Source organism: Muscardinus avellanarius, assembly GCF_963383645.1.
Source record: "Muscardinus avellanarius genome assembly, chromosome: 7".
NCBI classification, from domain to species: domain Eukaryota; kingdom Metazoa; phylum Chordata; class Mammalia; order Rodentia; family Gliridae; genus Muscardinus; species Muscardinus avellanarius.
The window spans coordinates 88,992,426-89,014,296 of NC_137793.1; the positions used below are offsets into that span (position 1 = coordinate 88,992,426).

The following is a 21,871-nucleotide window of genomic DNA, read 5'->3' on the forward strand; positions in this document are numbered from 1 at the left end:
TGACCCTGGGCCACTTCCCTTCTCTGAGCCTCAGTTCAAGCAGGTGGCCTCAGGACTCATGCCGTATGCTTTGGGAAGTCCCTCTGACTGTTGGGCTTCTTCAGCCATCAAAAGTCCTACATGGAGGGTCCTGGAACCCTTCCTTGGGCAGTGGGAGGGCTGTTTGGACAGCTGTGGCCTCAGGGTGGTGGCACCCTTTTGCCCGTTTGCCTGGCCCGGGGTGTCCTTGGAATGCAGGTTGCTGGGGAGAACGTCTGAGGGATTCTCTGGGATTCCTTTCACTCACACACCCAATGTGTGAGGGCCCTTCTCTTGTTGCTCTCAGGGAGAAAACTGATAAACCAGATGTATGCACAAGACGATCAGCCGGGAATAAAGCATGGTACAGTGGGGACTGAGATGGACCACGAAGGCCTCTGGGAGGAGATGACACTGAACCCTGGAGGCAGAACAGATCTCCTACCTGCTCAGAATCCCTTATCCTGCCCTGCCGTGGTGGCCCTGAGACCCTGCAAGTGTCCTGTCCTCACATTTTCAAGCGCTGTCCCAGAATATTCTCCCTTCAGGCCATTCTGGCTTTGCTTTCTCTTCCCATCTGCCATTAGCACGGGGAGGTGACTTATGAATTATCAAGGACAGTGGCATCCAAAATCCAGTCAGAGGTGATCCTGCTATGCCACCATGGGTCTGCTGAATGGTGACCAGATTTTCTTGTAAAGTGACTGTCTCTTAGCTCTCTGGATGAAGCCTTTGCCTTAGAAGGCTCACACCTATGGTCCATAGACAACTAAGAATTAACTGGGGTTTCCCCCCCAGTACCACCAAAAAATAAAAATAAAAATTAAAAATAAATAAAAATTTTAAAAAAGAATAAAAATAGGGCAGGGGCTGTTGCTGGAAGGTCGAATGCCCCCTGAGTTCCATCCCCAGACACACACACACACACACACACACACACACACACACACAATATAGAGCTAGGGGTGTAGCTCTGAGGAAGAATGCCCCTGGGTTCCATCCTCAGTACCGCAAAATTAAATAAATAAATATAAATAAATAAATGGACTGGAGATGTAGCTCAGAGGTAGAATGCCCCTAGGTTCCATCTCCAGTACTGCAAAAACAAAAAACAAAAAAAGCCCCAAAACTGCTTTATGCAGGAGGGCGCTCATTTTCACATCCCAGGAAGCGGCTGGGGTGTGGATTGGGGACTGCGATTTCTTAAATTCGTCTCCTTTTTTTTTTTTTTGGTGGTACTGGGGTTCCTGGAAGCCCTTCTACCTCCTGGCTATACTCCCACGGGCTACACTCCCAGACCTATTTTATACATTTTTATGTGGAAACAGGGTCTCTTAAGCCAGCGCGGATGGCTTTGAACCTGTGCGATCCTCCTGTCTCAGCCTCCCAAGCGCAGGGATTACAAGCGTGAGCCACCATGCCTGGCTTTATTTTCTATCTGAACAAGGTATGCCATGATTAAAGGGTTATCTGACTTACTAGAAATTGTTTTAGGGAGATTTAGGAAAAGCAATCCTTGTGTTCCAGGATATTCCAGGCCAGGACCTGAGGCAAGGCTGGTCTCTGGTTGATTAGAATAAGAGACAGGCCCAGGAGGCTGCCCTGTCTTTGAGTAGCTGGTTCCCTCCCCACTAACATGCTGTGAATTTTCTCCCTATCTGCCTCTTTCTGCAAGCCCCTCTGCTTCCCCATGGCCCCCCTCTTTCCCAGGATGCTGGTCACAGGCTGTGGCTTCTGCTCACCCTGCTGCGGATCTGCTAGCAGTGTGGACCAGGATAAGCCTGTAGATAGGAGATCAAAGCCATTAGGCTCAGAGGCTGCTAGGGACCATGGGGGAGCCGGTGTCAGCTGAGTGAGAGTCTGCTAGCAGCATGGGTGTGAATCGAATGGATGTCCCTTGTGTGGAAGATGTGCACTGTCATTCCCAGGTGGCAGGACTGAGGAGTGTGAACACTGGAAAGGCTGGACACGTGGCTAGCCTTCTTGTTAAGTGACTGTCTTATAGCTCTCTGGATGAAGTCCCTGCCTTAGAAGGTGTACACCTATGGTCCATAGACAACAGAACTCATAGGAGGAAGGAGAAAGGGGAAGAGATGGGCAAGGCTGGCTTTCTCTGTCCATGGAAAATTAAAGCATTGGATCACTAATGAACAAGATCTGGAACTGCCAGGGGGCTCAGAGACAGGGGACATCGGGAGAGGTGGTCCTGGTCCAGAGCAGGGCCCTTTCTCTACTGAGCCAGGCAGGATCTGGAACATGGAGACTCAGAGAGATGGGGCAAGGAAATCAGCTCAGCAGCCCGCAGATTTGGTCTCTTCCTACTTTTTCATTTTCAATGTGCTCTGAGCCCTACCACGTGCTGGGCCTGTACTTGGGGCCATGGACATACATGTGCTCTCCAGCAACAAAACCCTGGGCCAGACCTTTTGGGTCTTATGGTCTAGTGGGGTGAGCAGGTCATAGTCACTAACCATGATATTAAAGCCCTTGAGGAATAAACTTAAGTCTCATCACCCCTTTACACAACCCAGCTGCCCATCCAAGGAGAATGACTGTTCTAACTTGAATCTTACCTCCTCTAGCACTTGAAGTCCATTCCTTATGAGGAAGGCTTGGCACATGGCCTTGGGGGCCATGGAGAAGGCCCACTTTACAGATATCCTCATCTGTATCTGTAACCTGCCCGAGGCTGCTTGGCCCATTAGAAGCAGCAGTGGCCTGGAAGACATCCTCAACCAGCATCATTTCCAGTGGTGCTGCAGAGAAGCACCTACCCTCGGCCCCCAGGACCCTGGTGGAGAGGATCACAGGATAGCTTGGAGGTCGCCTTCTGCCCCCCGCCTGCCCTCCCAGGCTTGGGTTGCTGGCACCTGCTTTATCAGGATTCTCAAGAGGGACAGCTGGTTTCTGTTACAAGCCTGTTCCCTGCATATCTGTTCTGGTTTTAAATAGCTTATCTGAGCAGCTGGAGGACCACATGGGCTTATATGGCGTGGGGTACATGCTTCTTTAGCCCTGTCCTCGGCACCTGCCAAAATAGCAGCCAACACTCCTCCATTGTGTCCCCCCTCCCCGTCTCCTACCACACATTCCTCCCACTGCAGGGCTTGGCTCGCAAGGCCCCAGCCCACATGCCTGTTTAAAGCCCTCTCCATCCCCGGCCCAAGCCCAGTCCCTGCTGAGGCCACGCAGACACCTTCAGGATCTGTCAGTAGCCCCTGGTCAGAGGTAAGAATTGGGCAAGGCTCCCGGGAAGGGGAGAGGAGGCTGCGGGGATGTGAGGGTCCTGTCCTGGCACTTTCCCCAGCATCCATCTGTGTCCCTTTTGAGTGGACACCAGATGGAGGAGCCCACATTTCAGAGAAGCCATTGCTAGGACTGGACCCCAAGCTTATGCAGCAGAGTGGAGAGAACTCTATGTTAGCAATTGGAAGTCAGAGTTTGAGTCCTGGATCTTCCACTAAAGATGCTATACAGTTGTTGAGGCTTGGGTAGGTCACTTTCCCTACCTGGGCCTCCATTTCCTCTTCTGTAGACTGCCTAGGTCATTGCCAGTCCTCTACCTGCCCTCAACACACAAAGCTCTAACCAAGAGGGATGACCCCAGATTACTTGGTCTGTGCTCACAGCTCTAGTCCAAGAGCCATCTACCTTTCCAACAGGTTCTTCTTAAGGTCCAGCCATCTGAGACATACCTTGGCCAGGGATTCTGGTGGTCCAACTCGCTGCAGGGACAGAGGCTGTTCTGGCCAAATGTCCAGTGGCAGGTTGACTCTCAGGGGCCTCCCCAAGCTGACCTGTGAATTCTTTGGACTTCCCTGGCCCAGAAACATTCCCCCTTTCAGAGATAAGCAAGAGCTGAGCAGCCCTGGGAGGGATGATGGGGGCAGAACCCCACTGGGATGACCTTTCACAGGGCTGAGCCAAGCTTATGGGCTTCAAAGGGTTAATGCTGAGTCTAGCTGACAATCCCCCCCCACACACACACCCAGGGTCCTTTCAAGTGGGACCCTCATTCCACCCCACCCACAGGGACAGACCTTCCTTTTGGGCATTGGCATGGTAGACAGAGACAGCTTCCCTTGATTTTTAGCATCTCCTGGGCACACTGAGCAAATAGACCGGGAGGGGTTGCCAGGAGCTGGAGCACATTCCGCAGAGGGTGCAGCTGGGAAGCCGCTTGACCTCCAGAATTCCTGCTCTGACCCCCTACTGACAGGGCAAGTCCTCCCCTTGGGGCAAATGAGGAATCTCAGAGGATCAAGTTGCCTGTGGTCCCTCCCTCCTACCCCCAGTCCACCCCCTCTCCATCCCTCAGCTCCCTTGGCGGCTAACAGCTGTAGGTTTAGGAAGATTCCCAGCTGAATGTTAGACAAGGGCTGAGAAACAGGACCTGCCTTGCCCAGAAACTAGGAGACTAAAACTGGAATCCGAAGCTCCACCATTTTATAGATAGGTTAACTGAAGTCCAGAGAGCGTGGGTGATTAAACAATCTAAGACCACACAGCAAAAACGGGTGGCTGGTCTTCTGATACCCAACCCCCAACAAGGTCAGCATTCTTTCTGCCTACTGTTGTTTGTGCTTTACTCCCCAAGAAAGGTGACCCTGGCTCCCTGTCGAGATTAGGCTGGAGAGCAGGCTATGGAAGCCCGGCCTGGGTGCCACACAGGCACCTCAGGACACACCCATACCATGCTCTGCCAGGTTCTTGACCTTCTCCCGTTGGAGTTTAGGTGCAAGTCCCCTTCCCCTTCCTTGCCTTTGACCAATTGGCCTGGCTCTGTCCTCTGGGCTGAAAGCCCCCCTTCAGCCTCCATGATCTGTGTACTATTTTTAGGAGCTGGATGGTGCTCCCTGGAGCAAGGAGAGAGTCCAAGTTGCTCTTTCCTCCTCTGAGCCCTAGTACCACACCCAGTGTCCTGAGCTGGTGGGAGGGCAGGGCGGGAGAGACACCAGAGGGATGTGCTCCAGTCCAGCCACATACCATTCCCCTGACAAACCTTTCCCTCCTCCCTGAGGTCGGAGGCTCCTCCTGGGGCTCAGGCAGCTCTCCAAGTTCCGGCTGCTCCCCTGGGGTTCAGGCAATGCCTGTCTACCACAAGACTCTCCACCCATCCTTGTGAGAAGTCTTTTCTCATTGACTACTCTCATCCTGAGCTCCACGTGGAGACCCTGGAGTGTGAGTCTTTTTTCAGCAGAATGAGGCTCCATTCTTTTTAATGATAGCTTATACGCATTTACCATCTGTTCTCCCCATGTTGGGAGTAACAAGTGTCTCAGAGCTGCTGTCCACAGTTCCTTGTGAACAAGAGCTCTCCCAATCTCCATCCTGCTCTAGCAGAGGGAGCAGAGGAGGGCTTGATGGGCTATAGCAGCGCTGGTCCCCAACCCCGTAGCTCTGGACCAATCCAAGTCTCCACCCATAGGGACAGCTGGGGAGTGGCAACTCCTTTGGAACCCCAGCCTCAAGGGGCTGCCTTGAGTAGACATCATTTTAATCCATCAGAGCACTGGCTTTCACTGAATTCCATAGATAGGTACTTAGGGTTGGTCTCAGGCATCACATTGGGACATACAGGAAGAGGTGGAGGGGTGAGCAGGACTGTCCATGTGCCCCTGTCCTCACCCTGGCAGCTTGGGTCAGGCAGAGGGTAGCTGCAGCAATGGCAGGCTCCAGTGTGAGGCAGGAGGCCAGGGGCACAGGCACAGGACAAAGATCAGAGGGTGGTCCTGCCCGGCATTCTGATTCCATGCCCATCTGACCTCAGCCCCACCCTCACACCACCTGTCCCCTCTCTTTCATACAACTGGTTATCAGAAGGTTGCAAGACCATTATATTGCAAACACCAAGGGGCTCCATTCACATTTCAATCGGTGTGCGTTGCTATGGCTCAGGAGGCTAGGTTATAATTATCATTAGTTGAGTGCCTACTCTACTTCATTAACTGAGAGCCTACTCTGTATCAACTCTGACTTTTGCATCCATCCCCGGAGAAGAACAATTTTATAGCAAAGGGAACTGAGGTTCAGGGAAGCTTTGTGTGTGACCTTCCAAGGTCACACACAAAGGCGTGATGGAGCCAGTGTTCAAAGCCAGATTAGTCTCGCCCTTTGAGGCCTTGCTCTCCCACCCCTCGCCGGCTTTTCCCTGCCCTCGTGTGGCAACACCTGACTTTTCCTAATGCCTTCCACTTTCATTAATATCAGCCGGATCCTCCTAAAGACCTCTGAGAGTCAGGATGTGCACACTTTATCTCCACAGTACAGAGAAAGACCTAATATTCAGATATATTAACAAACACTCTCAGTAAAGAAACGGAAGAAGATTGGAACCCAGATCATCTGTTCCTATCACAGTGAGGGGAGTGCCTTAAAATGTGTTCCCCTTGCAATCCCAGGGCTTGGGAGGCTGAGACAGGAGGATTGCAGGTTCATGGCCAGCCTCAGCAACTTAGTGAGGCCTTTTTTCCAAATAAAGAATAAAATTGGGCTAGGAATGTAGCTCAGAGGTAGAAGGCCCCTGGGCTCAATCCCCAGTACCACAAAAACAAAAACAAAAAAACAAAACATTAAACAAGATCTCTGGGAAAAGTTTTTTTCTTCTTTCTTTTATGGTACTGGAGATTGAATCAAGGGTGTTGCATGTTAGGCAAGTGCTCTACCCTTGAGCCACACCCCCAGCACTTTTTATTTTGAGACAGGGTCTCCCTACTAAGTTGCCCAGTCTGGCCTTGAATTTTTGATCCTTTTGTCTCAGTCTCCAGCTGGAATTATAGGTGTATGCCACCATGCCTGGCTAGGAAATGATTATTGTTGTTATTGTTGTTATGATGATGATGATGATGGTACCGGGAATTGAATCCAAAAACATCCTACCTCTGAGCCACACACCACCAAGCACAATTTTATTCTTTATTTGGAAATGGGTTCTCCTGAGGTTGGCTTTATTTATTTAGTTTTTGTGGGTCTGGGGATGGGACTCTGGGGCATTTGACCTCCAAGCTATACTCCCTGCCCTATTTTTAATTCTTTATTTTGAAACAGGGTCTCACTAAGTTGCGGAGGGCCTCACTAAGTAGCTGAGGCTGTCCGTGAACTGCAATACCTCTGGTCTCAGCCTCCCGAATGCTGTGATTTCAAGCGTGTGCCACCACTCCCAGCTTCTGGGGTTGGCTTTAAACCTGCAATCTTCCTGTCTCAGCTTCCAAAGTACTGGGATTACAGGCATGCACCACCATGCCTGGCTGGGAAATTATTACTATTATTATTATTATCACTATTATTGGCAATACTGGGGATGGAACCCAGGGGTATTCTACCTTTGAGCTACACCCTCAGCCCTATTTTTTATTCTTTATTTTGAAACAAGATCTCACTAAGTTGTGGAGGGCCTCACTAAGTAGCTAAAGCTGGCTGCGAACCACAATCCTCCTGTCTCAGCCTCCCAAGTATTGGGATTACAAGTGTGCACTACCACACCTTGCTGAGAAATTATTTTTAATTGAAATTTTTATCGAGATAGTATAGATTAACATGCAATTGTAAGAAATAATACAGAGAAGTTTCTTGTACTCTTTGCCTAAGTTAACCCAATGGAAACATTTGCTAAACTCTACAGGATAATATCACAATGTTGATACAATCAATCTGTGATCTTATCAGATTTCTCTAGCCTCACTCGTATCTCTGTGTGTGTTAAATTCGACACAGTTTTAACCTGCATAGGTTTATGTATAAACCCCCACAGTCAAGATCTTGAATAGCTGCAAAACCACAAGGATCCCTGTCTGTCCCTTTATTACCATTCACACCTCTTTCTCATTCTCAGCTCAGTCTCTGGCAACTGCTAACCTGTTCTCTTCTTCTGTAATCTTGCCATTTTGAGAATGTTCTACAAATGAATTCATGCATATGATCTTTGGAATTGGCTTTTCCCAGTCAGCAGAATTCCCAGGAGATACATGCAAGTTGTGGGTATTCATGGTTCGTCGCTTTCAGTCGCTGAGGAGTATTCCATGGTACAGACAGGACAGGCCGACATAGGGGCTCCCAGGGGATCTGTGCAGGGAGGAGGAGCACATCTGTGTGGCCAGGGGTGGAGCTTGTCGGACCTTTGAAATGGACATTGGCTGGCTGCCTTGCTGTGATGGGTGTCATGATCTACCATTTGCAGAGGGGGAAATAGGCTTTCTTGTGGGCTTCACAGCTAACAAGAAGTGGGGTGATATTCACCCAGGCCTCCCTGATCCCTCTCGGCAACTGGGCACCGGCGCTCTTCTGAGGAGGGCAGGCATCCTCCTCTGCCCACACTGACATTTTTCTCTTTCTGGAGGGAGAACACAGACCATGTCCGACACAGAAGAGGTGGTGGAGGAGTACGAAGAGTGAGTATCTGGAAGCATCCTGCCTCGGGGTTGTTGTCCCCTGCATCCTGCCCCTCACATCTGATCCTGGAGCCTCCCAGCTGCCATAGGTCACAAGCGGCTGGGCCTGTTTCCAGGACCCCTAGGAAAGATTTATCCTTTTCCTTTTGATTCTTCTGGGCAGCAGATCCCAGGCAGACCCCAGGCTGAGAGACCTTGGGAATACAGGGGCTCGGCTCTGGGATCATTGGGATCCTACCTGGCTAGGGGACGGGCCACCATCAGAGGGGCTGAGAGGCTGAGGCTACTGAAACTGACCAGAAAAGGGCCACTGACTCCTTTGAGGCCACAGAAGTGATCATGCCCCATCCTCAGAACCCAGCACGATCCTGTCTTCTCACATCCCTATTCACCATGGACAGGACCCGCCCACAGTCCTGTCCTGGAGAGAAGCCAGGGGGTGGGATACAGCTAGGCAATCCATCACTGATATTCCAGGTAGAGGCACCACAGAAAGGGGGGGCAAGAGCTACAGGCAAGGCTGCTGTGCTCTTGGGGTGCCCCCTGCTGTCGGGATGCTGAGACAGAACTGCTAGAAGGAATTAGCAACTGGGTGTGAGGTATGGAGGGTGGGCTGACATAGGGCAGGAACTCCAAGGAGAGGAGAGTAGGCTCTGGGGTGGTCAGGGAGGTTGTGTGGAGAAGTCAGAATGCAGAGAGAGAAGAGATTTGGGAGAGGAAGAACTTCCTAGAAAGCGATGCTGCCTGGGAGAAGCTCAGAGGTGAGGTGAGAAGAGGAAGTGGGCAGAATGCAGAAGAAGCCAAGCTGGCAGGTGCAGAGGTTTGCTGGGGGCGTCGATGGCCCTGGACCAGAGGGCAGGCCAGGTCAGTGGGGGCCTTTGCAGGGCAGGCAGAGGAGTATGAACTTCAGTGAGCAAGAAAGGAAATACAAAATGGGGTTATCTTGGGAAAGGCCAATATGTGTGTGTGTGTGTGTGTGTGTGTGTGTGTGTGTGTGTGTGTGTGTACACATGTATGTGCATGCACAGGTATCGATAGTATCTTTCTTTACATCCAGGGAGCAGGAAGGTAAGCATACACTGGCATGCTTATTTAGCTCAAGGACAATGTGGCTGGAAGCTGACTTACCTCTTCTCTTCTCTTGCTGCCCTGGCTTTCTCTTCTGAGCAGAAGCAGCTGTGGAAGGTATGTGCCTTGGGCAGGTGGAGGGTCAGAGGGAGGAGTCTCAGAAGTCCAGTGTTCCTGGGAACCCTGGGAAGCTGTGTGCCTGTCTCTGCCCAGAGCTCTCAGCTGAGCAAATAGCCCCACATAGCCTACCTGGGATCAGGGCTACCTTGGTTGCTTAGGTCTTGAGAGAAAAAAAAAAAAAATCAATCTGTCTCTTCTGTCAGCCATTTTCCCCATTTAATTATTTTTGCTTTTTCCCCCCCTCTTTCAATTTTTAACATGGAAAACTTGAAATGCTTATAAAGGTAGCAATAAATAAATAAATAAATAAATAAACAAACAAACAAACAAGCACCCCTACTCCAACTCACCATCCAGATACAGTAGTCAACTCAGGACCCATCTTTTTTTCTTATTCCCTCCCCTACCAATTTTGGAGCAGACATCCAAACTCATTTCTAGACATTGTATCATTTCATGCTTTAATACTCCAGCCTGTATCTTTAAAAGATAAGCACCATTTAAGAAAGAAAACCCCATAGCCACAACATCATGATCACACCTAAGACATTCCATGTAACAAATTTTCAAATGCAGTATGAATATGAAAGTGTGCTGTTATCTGAGACATGGATAAAGGCTTGCAGATTTATTATTATGACCCAGCAAAGGCCCATCTTGCTGTCCCTACCCCTGGAGATGATAACATAGGCTCTCTTCAGTTTTGGGTCCCCAGTTTCACTGAGTGAACTCCTTCCTTGAAGCAAGAAGTGATTTAGAGACCTCACTTGGTCCCCACCCAGCCCACAAAGGCTGTAGGGTGGCTCTCAGATGCTCCGGGCTTTGGCACCACCGGCAAGTTGGAGCCTGCTCTTTGAAGCTCAGCAAATTCTTGAAAATATCACGTCAGCACATGGTGTGTGCACATTTTGGAGAAGAGTCTTCACATATTTCTGAGAAAGAGCTAGGGGGCTCAGCAGCTGCCCCTCTTTTGTTCCTCAGCCTTTTTAGGGAAAATGGAGCACCTCCTGCACATTTAAAGATATTCTGTGTGCCTCTAGCCAAAGAGGATATGGGAGAGAAATTCAGAGGTGAAACCCAAAGGGCCCACAGGAGTCATAGTTGGTTTGCAAGGAATACCAAACCCTTAAGGAGCCATCCGAGATATCTTCTGAATAAAACTAGCTGGCTCCAGTTTCTGCTGTGTCCCCTGCAGACTCTTGATACGGTGGATCTTCTTTCCCACTGGGGGGGGGGGTTTCCCGCTTCATTACGGCAGGTTTGGGGTGGTGGGGTTTGGGAAGTAGACCCCTGGACCCAGGGCCAATCTGCCTGCTACACATAGTAGGAACTGGCTGTGAATTAACAAAATAACTCTCCACAGCAAGAGTGGTCTGAGGCCTGTGCAGCATCCCTTTGCTTGCTGAGAATGGCTGACAGCATCCCTCCTCTTCAGCTAAATGCCTGGTTGTCAGTGACCCAGGGAGAGCAAGGTCTAGATGAACAGCCACAAGGCCTACAGGGTAGACAGCCCAGCTGTCTCTTCTTCCAGGAGAGGGCATACTCCATTGCTGGAGCTCTGCTTGGGCAGAGGTTTGCCTCAGAACTGCGTGGTAGCTGCAATCTGTTTCCTTGGGGTAATACTTGCTGAGTTTGCTTAGACCTGGTGGCTTCCTTCTACCAGGCCAAGAAAGCATCTCTGTACCAAACATCCAGCAGGACTTTCCTAGTGTAACCTGGGAAACTGGATGTTTTGTGAGATGCTCCCAAAATCCACTCAGAGCAGGAATATGGAGAAGTTTGATGGGAGCCAACTGTTCCCCACTCTCTACTCCTTGGGGGTCTCTGTCTCAGTAAGAAGGAAGCCAGGCTGTGGTGTGGAGGGAGGGCAGGCAAGGAACTGCTGTTTGGTGCTTACTGAATTCTTCCCTCATGCCGGGCACTGCGGGGTGCTTTGGGTAGGCAAGCTAGTGTGTTCAGTTCTCACAGGGGCTGGGAGTGAGTGTCACGATGTCCATTTCACTGCTGATGCACCTGAGGTTCAGGGGAGTGACTGCAAAGTGTGTTGCCCAGGTTGCTACAGGCACTGGCTCAGGCCTAACCGCAGGCCCCATGTGGGCCGACGCCGCTGCCCAGCTTCTGCTCCAGGCTAACTTGTCTCGCTTCTTCCCTCTGCTGCCGCCACCCCGAACCCAGAAGAGGAAGACTGGAGAGAGGACGAAGACGGTAGTACAGCCTTTCCTGCGTGCTTGCTGCTCCCTGCTGTCCCAAGAGCCCACCTGCCTGTCCGGGGGCCCTGTTCTTGGGTTGGGGACTACTGAGGGGGTCAGTTCTCACTGACCCAGCCTTAGAGGAGTGGGGACCACAGTTCTGAGGCCTTTACTGTGTCTGTCCCCCAGGGGCAGCAGCTCCTTCTGCTTCCTGATCTTTAACTGGGCTGGGCATGGGAAGGAGTTGAGCTGACTCACCTTAACATCTGCTCCAGTGCGGCCATAGAGGGCAACCCCTGACTGCCACGAGTAGCCCACCTGCTGGTACTGCTGGTCCCATGCCCCATACCAGCCTCTCCCGCTGAGCTGGCTGGCTCCAGGCAGGGTGGTCAAAGGTCGAGGGGCCCGGGGACAAAGTCATCTGAGAGCAGCTGGGGCACGGGAAATAGAGAGGACATGATGTCAGCCTTCAGATGTGTACTGCTGAGCAGGGAGGGGGGCTGGATCTCTTCCCAGCACCCAGGAATAACACTAGGGCCAGGGAGATAGATTGGAGCTTAACTTTAGGACAAATTGTCCCACAGTGATGTCGTGAGACACAATGGGCGGCCTGGGGAGGCAGTGAGCATCCCCTCACTGGGGCTGGGGCTGGGCCACTGGGGGAAGGTGTGGTGTGGCCCAGAGAAATGCCATCAGGTGGGGCGGGAGAGGTGTTACCACACTGAGCTGAAGGTGGACCCCACTACCAGCTCTCTCCTCCCTGGCCAGCGCATGCTTTCTGGAATATTTTGGGGATCTTTTGGGGGGAATGCCTTGCAGAAAAGGCATCTCCTGGCCTCAGAGAGGACTCAGACCTAGGAAAGGACAGAGGCTGGAGGCAGAGGGGATGGAGCTGCCCTTTCTCCCTCTGGCTTCTCTCCTCCATCCGAGGCGTTTCCTTCTCCCTTTGCCAAGAGTTCACCACTTGTCCGCCTATCAGTCAGCGAGTGGTACCAAGCACTTCCGACAGCAGAGCCATGGCTGGGGCGTCATCCTGTCTGCCTGATCTGTCTGTCTGCTCCAAGTGCCAGAAGGGGCGAGGTCCACAGCCTGCTTGAGCAAATGGATGAAAATAGAAAAATGCCGACAACCTGCTGGATAACGCAGCAATCTAAATGTGGGGCATCTCATCCATACAGTCCTATTGCCTTGGTTCCCTTCAGATATGAAGGAAGGGTCTGCAGAGTCACTGCATCCAGGACAGGAGTGTCTCTAATCCCTCGATTTAGGCAGGGCCTGTCTCACGATGCCAGGCACTGGGTGCCAACTCCCGGGGTGGGACGTTGAAGAAGGAGCATGTTAGCAGGGAGGTGGCTGGGGCAGAAAGAGCCAAGACCCCAGGCAGACCCCTAGCATGAGTCCTGGTGGGCTGGCTCTGTCCCAGGTGCTGTCCACAGTACCCCGCATCCTAACATGCAATCCCAGTACTTGTGAGGCTGAGACAGGAAGATTGTAGGCTCCCAATCAATCTCAGCAACTTAGTGAGGCAGGTGATGTTTTAAAATAAAAATTAAATTAGGCTGGGGGTGTAGCTCAGAGGCCCTTGGGTTCAATTTCTAGTACCACACACATACACAAAAGCACAGATAGCAAATGCTTTGGGCGTTGAGGGCCTCATCGTCTTTGTAACAACTGCTCAGCTCTGTTGCAATGGAACAAACTCACCATAGGACACAGATGAATGGGCCACGTGCCAACTTCATTTACAAAAGTCTCCTGGGGGCCAGGTTTGTCTCTCAGGCTGTCTCTGCCCACTTCTGGCTTAAGCCAAGAACTGAGCAGCCTCCTGTCACCCCCCTGGGCTGCTCCCAAGTCCATCTGGTCCTGGATGTCACTGGCCCCGTCCCACCCCTCCCTGTTGGTTCTGGGTGCCACCAGGTAGCATGAGTGGGGCTGGGTTGATCATTGGGTCTGATTTGCTTCTCCAGAGCAGGAGGAGGCAGCGGAAGAGGAGGCTGATGGCGAGGCTGAGGCTGAGGAGGAGACTGAGGAGACCAAAGCAGAAGGTAAGACCCTGGGGTGAGAGTGTAAGGGGTCCAGTGGGGTGGCAGGAAAAACCCCACTTGCAGCCCACTCTCTGACCTGCACTTGTGCTCCTCCTGCCTGGGCTGGGATTCAATTGGGTCCAGGGGCACAGGTGTGTGGAAGACAGAGCTCTGATCCCGTACAGCAGGCTGCAGTGGGGAGAGCTCTTGGGGGGAATCTGAGCTCAGAACAAGGACCTTTATTAACTGCTCCTGTTTTGTTTAGAAGATGGACTAGAAGAAGAAGCCAAAGAAGCTGAAGGTGAGGACTGCCGGACATCAGGACAGAGGTTTCAGGGTGGGGAGGGAACCCCTCACAGCAGCTTTGGGGGAGACTGCTCATGGGCTCCTGCCAAGGAGTTGGGGCAGGAGAGGGCTTGGGGGAAGCAGCACTTGCAAAGCTTCAGATGTTGAAGTTTCAACTTTGTCCTTCCTCATCCCTGGGAAGCTGCCCTGGGGGTCTCCAGTAGGAGAAGGATCCAGTGACTGGGCACCTGGGCTGAGAGGGCAAAGGGACCCAGAAATCATATTCATAGACGAAGCTCCTGGCACCCAGGGAAAAGCTAGTAGAGTGTGGTGTTTGCAGGGCAATTGGGTACATGTGGCCCTTGTGGTGGGTCATCGTGTGGTCACTGTAATAATGCAGCCCTTACCAGGTGGCCGGGGACTGCAGGTGCCCCTCTGTAGGGAGAGGTCAGCCAGGTGGCTTTGGACTCCTGACCACCAGCATCCTGTCCCTGTGGGCAGCAGGAGGTCCAGGGTGCTGTCAGGAATGCAGACCTGGGATCCAGGGGAGGAGGCCCCAGGGACCTTTCCTTCCAGCTTTGCCTGAAGCTGCTGGACAAGAGAAGACTTCCAAGTTCCACACAGAGCGTATGCGCCCTGCGGGGACTCAGCTATCCCAAGGCCTCCCCTGAACTTCCATGGGGGAGAGAGTGTGGGCTTGTGACCCCCGCTGCCTTCATCCTGGTTGATGCCTCTGGAATTTGAGACTCCCTATGCAGACAGGGAAACTGAGGCCCATGTGCACCCAGGTCATCAGGGGTGGAGTTGTGATCCAGTCCAGGCCTCTTAACCCTGGGGCTGTGTGCTTCTCTCTCCTCCAGATGGCCCAGTGGAGGAGTCCAAACCCAAGCCCAGGTGAGTGGGATGCACCAAGGAGCAGAGGGCCAGTGAGGGTGGTAAGGCCGGGACAGGAGTGTAGTGTGGCGCAGTGGGCAGGGGCCAGGGCCTTTGCGCCACCACACACAGTCACACAGGTCAGCACTGCACAAGGCTCTCTGACTGAGGGCTGAGTGGGCTGGAGTCACGCCACGCCACACTCCCAATCATGCACCCTGGTGTGGGTGGGCTAGTCATGGCTCTGGCCAGACACCCTCTGCTCCGTATACCACAGGATGGCCAGAACACCTTCCTCCAGGGCTGAGGTGGGACCTGGGCAAAAGGGATGGCAAATTTGGGGTGTCATGCAATGAAACCCTGCCAGCAGATGGCGCCGTGGCACACTCTAGGCTTCTCTGGCTCTAGTTTCCTTCAGAAACCAGCCCTGCCCAGCCAGTCCCAGTCTCAGCTCCATTCCTGTGTCCACACCTTCCCTTTCCTGGCCACTGTACACACTCTGCAGCATCTCATTTCAGTGCCACACAGACCCGAGGGCAGTCGAGGCAGCCAAGGACCAGAGATGTACCCCAGCCGGGTGTCACACAGTATGAGTTGGGGCCAACACTATGTTGCAGGATTCCTGGGTTCAAGGGGAGGGTTGCGGAGTCAACTACAGAAATGCAGACCCAGACCAGCACGCCGTTTGTCTCAGCTACTCTGCGCCCTGGCTGCATAGTGTTGAACAGACTGCTCTCTGAGTCTCTGTTTCCTTAAAGGAGACTGATGCTATCTTCTTTTTTTTTCTTTATAATTTTTTTCTTATTGGTGCATTGTAGTCATACATCTTAATGGGATAAAAGATGGTGGAGACATACATGCACGCTCACCCAGTTAGCCCTTACCCTTCTTGTGTCGTGAGGACAAGGTTGAAATGATATGTGAGATGTGTCCCCAGGTGTTGAGCCAGTGTGGGGACCCCTGTGGTCGACGGCAGTGTTGACATCATCATGCGCATGGCGGGGGCAGCAGGTGGAGGTCTGCAGGAGGGAAAAGGCCCTGCCTGCCCCAGCGCTCGCAGTCTCTGGGGTCTGAGCTGGTCTGGGGCTCCCAGACTCCTCATTTCTTTCTTCAGCAGGCTGTTTATGCCCAACTTGGTGCCTCCCAAGATACCTGATGGGGAGAGAGTGGACTTTGATGTGCGTGCTGGCTGTGGTAAAGTGGGCCAGGGCTGGGGAAGGTCACAAGACCACCAATCAGAGAGAGGAGACCTCATGTCCTGGAGGGCTGGGGGCAGGTCGCAGGTGCAAGGTGGGATGGTGTATACTTCCTCCTCCTGTCCCTCCCCTCCTCCCCCTGAGCCTTGGGTTCAGGCCCCAGGCCCTGGCAGTGTCTCTTACACAAAGCAGGAGGTAGCTAGCCCAACCACCCCTCCCCTGGTTTGAGAGGTGGCAGCGTCTCAGCTCTAGGGCTCCGCCTGCAGGACATCCACCGGAAGCGCATGGAGAAGGACCTGAACGAGCTGCAGACGCTGATTGAGGCTCACTTTGAGAACAGGAAGAAGGAGGAGGAGGAGCTGATTTCTCTCAAAGACAGGATTGTAGGTGTCAAGCCTCCCCTCCCACCTCCCTCAGCCCACCCTGTGCTCCCCACTGGCTGCCTGCCTTGGGGCCCCACAGGGCTCCTCGGGTTCCTGACTTCTCTTCCTACCATCCTGGATGCTCCTTCAGCAGAGCCTGACCCAGGCCCTGACTGTGGGATGATGGGTCAAATGCCTGTGGTCCCACCCTGCTCCCTGCCTCCCTCCCCTGGGCACAGCTACCCCACTAATGCAGAGAACACAGGAGGGATCTGGAGGACCCCAGTGCATGGGCTGAGGGGGCAGGGAGCTTATTTCCGTTCCTTCTTTCTCTCCGCCTACCTTGCCTGTCCACAGTCTTGCTGGCAGTCCATGACTTGGCTCTGAAATTTTGAGCACAGAGCAGCCGCCAGGGCCGGGGCCTGAGCAGGGTGGAGGCTTAGGCCTTGAGGGGGACAGGAGAAGCCACCTGGCATTTCCCACGTGCTTTAGACACTCTCCAAAGGGTCTGCCCTGCCCACTGCATAAGGCGTGGTCGCCCTTACTCATCCAGGGTGCTCTTCTGTGGGGCCAAGGGGGTGGGAAGGAGCTCCGGGCCGGCATCCATGGAGTTCGCTGAGAGCACTGGAGCAAGGGCACCCATGGTGGGCCCCTGCACCTGAGGTGACTCCTGGGGCCTCTGCCTCTCTCTCCCTAGGAGAAGCGGCGGGCTGAGCGGGCGGAACAACAGCGCATCCGCAGCGAGCGGGAGAAGGAGCGGCAGAACCGCCTGGCTGTGAGTGACCCCGGCTGCTCCCAGCTCCCGCCAGCCCCCAGCCCCCAGCCCCCAGCCCCCATCTACCCATATGTGCGATTCAGTCCAGAGACAGCACACGCAAAGTAAGTGCAGCCATTGTCTCAGCCCTGAGAACACACCAGCAAACAAGACAGACGTGAGTGGGTACCTCGTGATTGACCGTGAGCCCCTACAGCCCTCAGCCTTTCCCCAGCCCAGGCAGCCTGGGATGTGAGAGCCTGCCATTCTTCCTGTGCAGTTGCCAAAGGCCCTTCCACAGCAATAGGCCTTCTGGGGAAGCCCCCAGCCGGAGGGAATGACGGGACCTTCGGACCTCATTCATTCCACAAACTCCCGTGTGCCTGCTCTGTCTGGGAGTACCCTCAGAGGCTCCTTGCCCCACTGGGGAAAGCTGAGCTTACCTACAAAGACCACTGGCGTCCACCTAGAGTCAGGGTTTCCACCTCTGCCCTTAATTTGCTGTCATTTGGCTCCCCGAAAACCAGGAAGAGAAGGCCCGGCGGGAGGAGGAGGAAAACAGGAAGAAGGCTGAGGACGAGGCCCGGAAGAAGAAGGCTTTGTCCAACATGATGCATTTTGGAGGCTACATCCAGAAGGTAGGTGGGGGAGCAGCAGGGGTCACCGGGAGATCCTGGGGTGTCCTTGAGGAAGCAAGCAGACTTTAGGTTGGATTCCCTTGCTGTGGTGGGAGTCTAAGACCTCCCAGCCCCTGAGCTGCCTCCCAGCCTAACTGGGGTTTCACCGGGATGCACTTCTGTGGGCGAGACACCCAGCTGGAAGAGCCCATGCTGGAGTCGGGGCTGTGGTGGGAGTGAAGCTGTGCCACATACAGCCGCGCGGCCTAATGCAGCCTCTGAGCCTCAGTTTCCTCATATGGACTCACATTGCTGCCCTGCCGCTTCAAGTAGGGCAGTGAGCTAAGATGCAAAGCGTCTATGAGTTACACAGGTGCAGAGGTGGCTTGTTCCCAGACACTCACCCTCAGTTCCTCAGTCCTGCGAGATACCCTATTCTTAAGAGAGGAAGGGGAGGTAGGCATGGTGGCACATGCCTGTCATCTCAATACTTGGGAGGCTAAGACGGGAGGATTTCAGGTTGAGACCAGCCTTGGCAGCCTAGTGAGACTCTCCACAACCTAGCGAGATGCTGTTTCAAAACAGAACAAAGCCAGGCGTGGTGGTGCATGGTTGTCATCCCAGCATTTGGGGTGGGGGTGGGGGCTGAGACCGGAGGATCACGGTTCGCGGACAGCCTCAGGTACTTAGTGAGGCCCTCCCTAACTTAGTGAGACACTGTTTCAAAATAGAGAATAAAAAATAGGGCAGGGCGTGTAGCTCGGAGGTTATATGCCTCTGGGTTCCATTCCCAGACCTGCAAAAAAAAAAAAAAAAAAAAACCAAACAACAAAACAACAACAAATATAAATAAACAAAAGGACTGGGAGGTATATTATGAAAATAGAATGCCTTTGAGTTTATTCTGCATTCCCTCCCCCACAAAGATAGAAAGGAGTAGTAATACCAATTTTCTTTTTTTTTTTTTTCTGTACTGGGGATGGAACCCAGGGGCATTCTACCTCCAAGCTACACCCCCCAGGCCTATATTTTATTCTTTATTTTGAAACAGGGTCCCACTAAGTTGTAGAGGCCTCACTAAGTAGCTGAGACTGGACTTGAACCTGTGAACCTCTTGTGTCAGCCTCCCAGGTCCTGAGATTATAAAAGTGTGCCACCACGCCTGGCTTGTAACATCAATTCTTCGATACAACCAGAGAGATCAAAAGTGCTTTTTTTTTTTTTTAGATTTCTGAAGTCCCCAGCTCTGCCCCCATGCCCCTGTCCCCAACCATACTAGACAAATGCTATCAAGAGTCTCTGCCCTAAGCCCCAGATTCATGCCCCTTGAGCCAGGTAGCCCGTACTGAGCATCTCAACCATTTTTTCCTCCCTGTCTCTCTGCCTTTGCCTCCTGTGCACCCTGCCCTCTCTCTGTCTCTGTCGTGGTCTCCGTCTTTCTCTCTGGGTCTTTCTCTCATGGTCTCCTGGCTTAGCAAGCCCAGGTGGGTACCAAAACCTCCAATTCTCTTCCTTCCCTTAGTTATAAGGAGCTCCCTGGGAGGGGATGGTGCCTTGCAGGGGAGAAGCATGAAGATTGGGCTTGGTGGGGGAGGAGAGTGGAGGAGACTGGCTAAGCACAGGAGTAACGGGCCACAATGATCCTCCTCCCCTGCCTCACGCCTCATTTTCACGGGGGAATCCGTGTGGGTGATGGCGTAGGGTGTTGCAGTAGTGAGAGAATAAGAACTTGCTTGTCTCCAGGACTTGCTCTGCTCCCCAGGGGGTTTGGGGAGGGTCAGGGAACTTGGAGGGGCAACCTCAAGCCAAGTCCCCCTGCTCACCGCCCTCTTCAGACGGAGCGGAAGAGTGGAAAGAGGCAGACTGAACGGGAGAAGAAAAAGAAAATTTTGGCTGAGAGGAGGAAGGTGCTGGCCATCGACCACCTGAATGAAGACCAGCTGAGGTGGGTGGGGTCCCTGGGCGCTGCCTGTTTCTGCACCTGGGAGTAGGTCAGAAGGCACTTCTCACGGTGGGCCACCAGAGGGCGCCTCCTCCTTACATTTCCCAAGGTGGATTTGCTGGGAAGAGCTGGTCACTGGCGGGTCAGGCCATTCAGCCCGGCTCTACTGATAGGCAGAGAACCGAGCAGGCCCCTCCCTGGCCACCTGAACACAGGAGATGAAAGGGGGACTGAGCCAGGTTGCTCTACGGTGCCTGGAGGGCACCTCCCTCCTCTTCCCGTTCTTAGAACTCTGTCCTGGCAGTCCTGGTGTTTGCTCCTGAGCCTGACCCCACGCTGGCCAGGCCCCCTGGGAGGCCTGAGGGTGGGAATGAGGGCCAGGCCTCCTGGGGGCTGGTGGGTACCAGTGTTAAGGCTGATGAGGGCCCCCTGGCCCATGCCCACTGTGGCCGGTGCAGGGAGAAGGCCAAGGAACTGTGGCAGAGCATCTACAACCTGGAGGCGGAGAAGTTCGACCTGCAGGAGAAGTTCAAGCAGCAGAAATACGAAGTGAGCTTCACGCCGCCCCAGCACATGCCCCTCTGGTTTGGAGGGGCCCCGTGCCACCACCTCCACCCCTTTCTCCATTCCTCAACCCACTCGACTCACCCTGACCCCAGGCCTCCAGCAGTGTTCACGCCCCTTTCCCACCTTCCCTGCACCACGCTGAGCTCCTGTGTCCTTCCTTCTGGCCCCCTTAGGGCCTGAGCCAAAGGGGCTCCAACATTGCTATGTCTTCCCCACTTGTCTTACAGATCAATGTTCTCCGAAACAGAATCAATGACAACCAGAAAGTGTAAGTGTCTGAGGTCCTGCTTTCATTTCCCCACTCCTGCCCCTTCTTCCTGTCGTCCGCGGCTGTCCTGCTCCTCCATGGAGGCCCTGGGCGCCCACTGCGTCCTCTCCTTAGCTCACAGCCTCCCCTCCAGCTGCTCCCTGCCCCTCCCTCTCTCTTCTCTCCCCCTTGGCTGCTGCTGGCCAGCCGGGAATGGGATGTCGTGCCAGAGACACCTCACTCTGCTTGAGGCTGCTGCCCGATTGTGCCCAGGAGGCAGTTCCAGGCCCCTCTTAACTCTCAGCATCCCCCATCCGGCTCCCCACCCTGCCCAGACCTGGGACCTTGCTCTGCATCCCTGTCTGACTGGGTCCTGCTTCCTCTGCAGCTCCAAGACGCGTGGGAAGGCCAAAGTCACCGGGCGCTGGAAGTAGAAGCCGCGTCTTCTCCAGCAGAGATCTGTCCCTTGCCTACCTCCCTGCCCTGCACACACCCAGCTGCCAGGGGCCTCTCCTGGCCGCCCATGGTGGACCACTCACTGGAAACCAGGAGCTGGCCCAGCTGGAAGGCAGCATCCCTCCTGTCCCCATGCCCACACCATGCCAGGAATAAAAAGCCACCACACACTGCACACGCTAAATGCCACTCCATCACTTCTCCTGTGAGACCTTGCTCTTGCCCGGAGTTGGGGTGGCCTGGCAGTGCCTCAGGGACCCCAGCTCCTGGTGTCTTGTCAAGCTTGGAGGTGCTTCTGGTCCCCTCCCTGCCTCCAGCACGGGAGAGCCCTATGGCCTAAGGAAGGGCCAGGCTCGCTCAGAGGCTGGGAGGGAGGTGCGGCAGTGGACAGGCCATGAGCGTTTGGCCACTGAATCACCGGGAGCAGCACTGTCGCGTGGGGAGGTGGGGGAGGCTGTCAGCGTGACTCACTCCCCGGGGAACAATGGACGCCTCTTTGGATGGTGCCTGTTTTCTTTCTCCTCCTGGCCCCAGCACTGAGAGCCAGGCGTCTGAGGGGCAGGGAGCCCTCAAGGGAGGAAAGAGGGCTGGTTTCATTGGGCAGCTGTTCAGAGCTGCCCAGAGGCCCAGACTAGTTGGGGTGCTTCAGTTTTCTCCTCCCCAAGATCTGCATGTCCTCTGGGGCTTACAGCCACAAACCAGGGGTCCCAGGGTCCCTGAGCTGAAGGGGAACGCACAGTGGTAGATTCCAGCTAGAGGACACGAA

The 21,871-nt window shown here is 53.7% G+C and overlaps 1 protein-coding gene across 1 annotated transcript; it reads left to right on the forward strand.

Moving 5' to 3' along the window:
- Nucleotides 1-8,367: 8,367 nt before the first annotated feature.
- On the forward strand, nucleotides 8,368-21,083 carry TNNT2 (troponin T2, cardiac type; the record flags this gene model as incomplete). Its single annotated transcript, XM_080699539.1, has 14 exons — nucleotides 8,368-8,405; nucleotides 9,463-9,473; nucleotides 11,772-11,798; nucleotides 13,750-13,827; nucleotides 14,072-14,107; nucleotides 14,952-14,985; nucleotides 16,082-16,142; nucleotides 16,427-16,543; nucleotides 17,220-17,297; nucleotides 17,804-17,914; nucleotides 19,729-19,838; nucleotides 20,294-20,384; nucleotides 20,630-20,670; nucleotides 21,038-21,083. The coding sequence occupies 14 exons, from the start codon at nucleotides 8,368-8,370 to the stop codon at nucleotides 21,081-21,083; spliced, it is 879 nt and encodes a 292-aa protein (XP_080555665.1).
- Nucleotides 21,084-21,871: the final 788 nt, after the last annotated feature.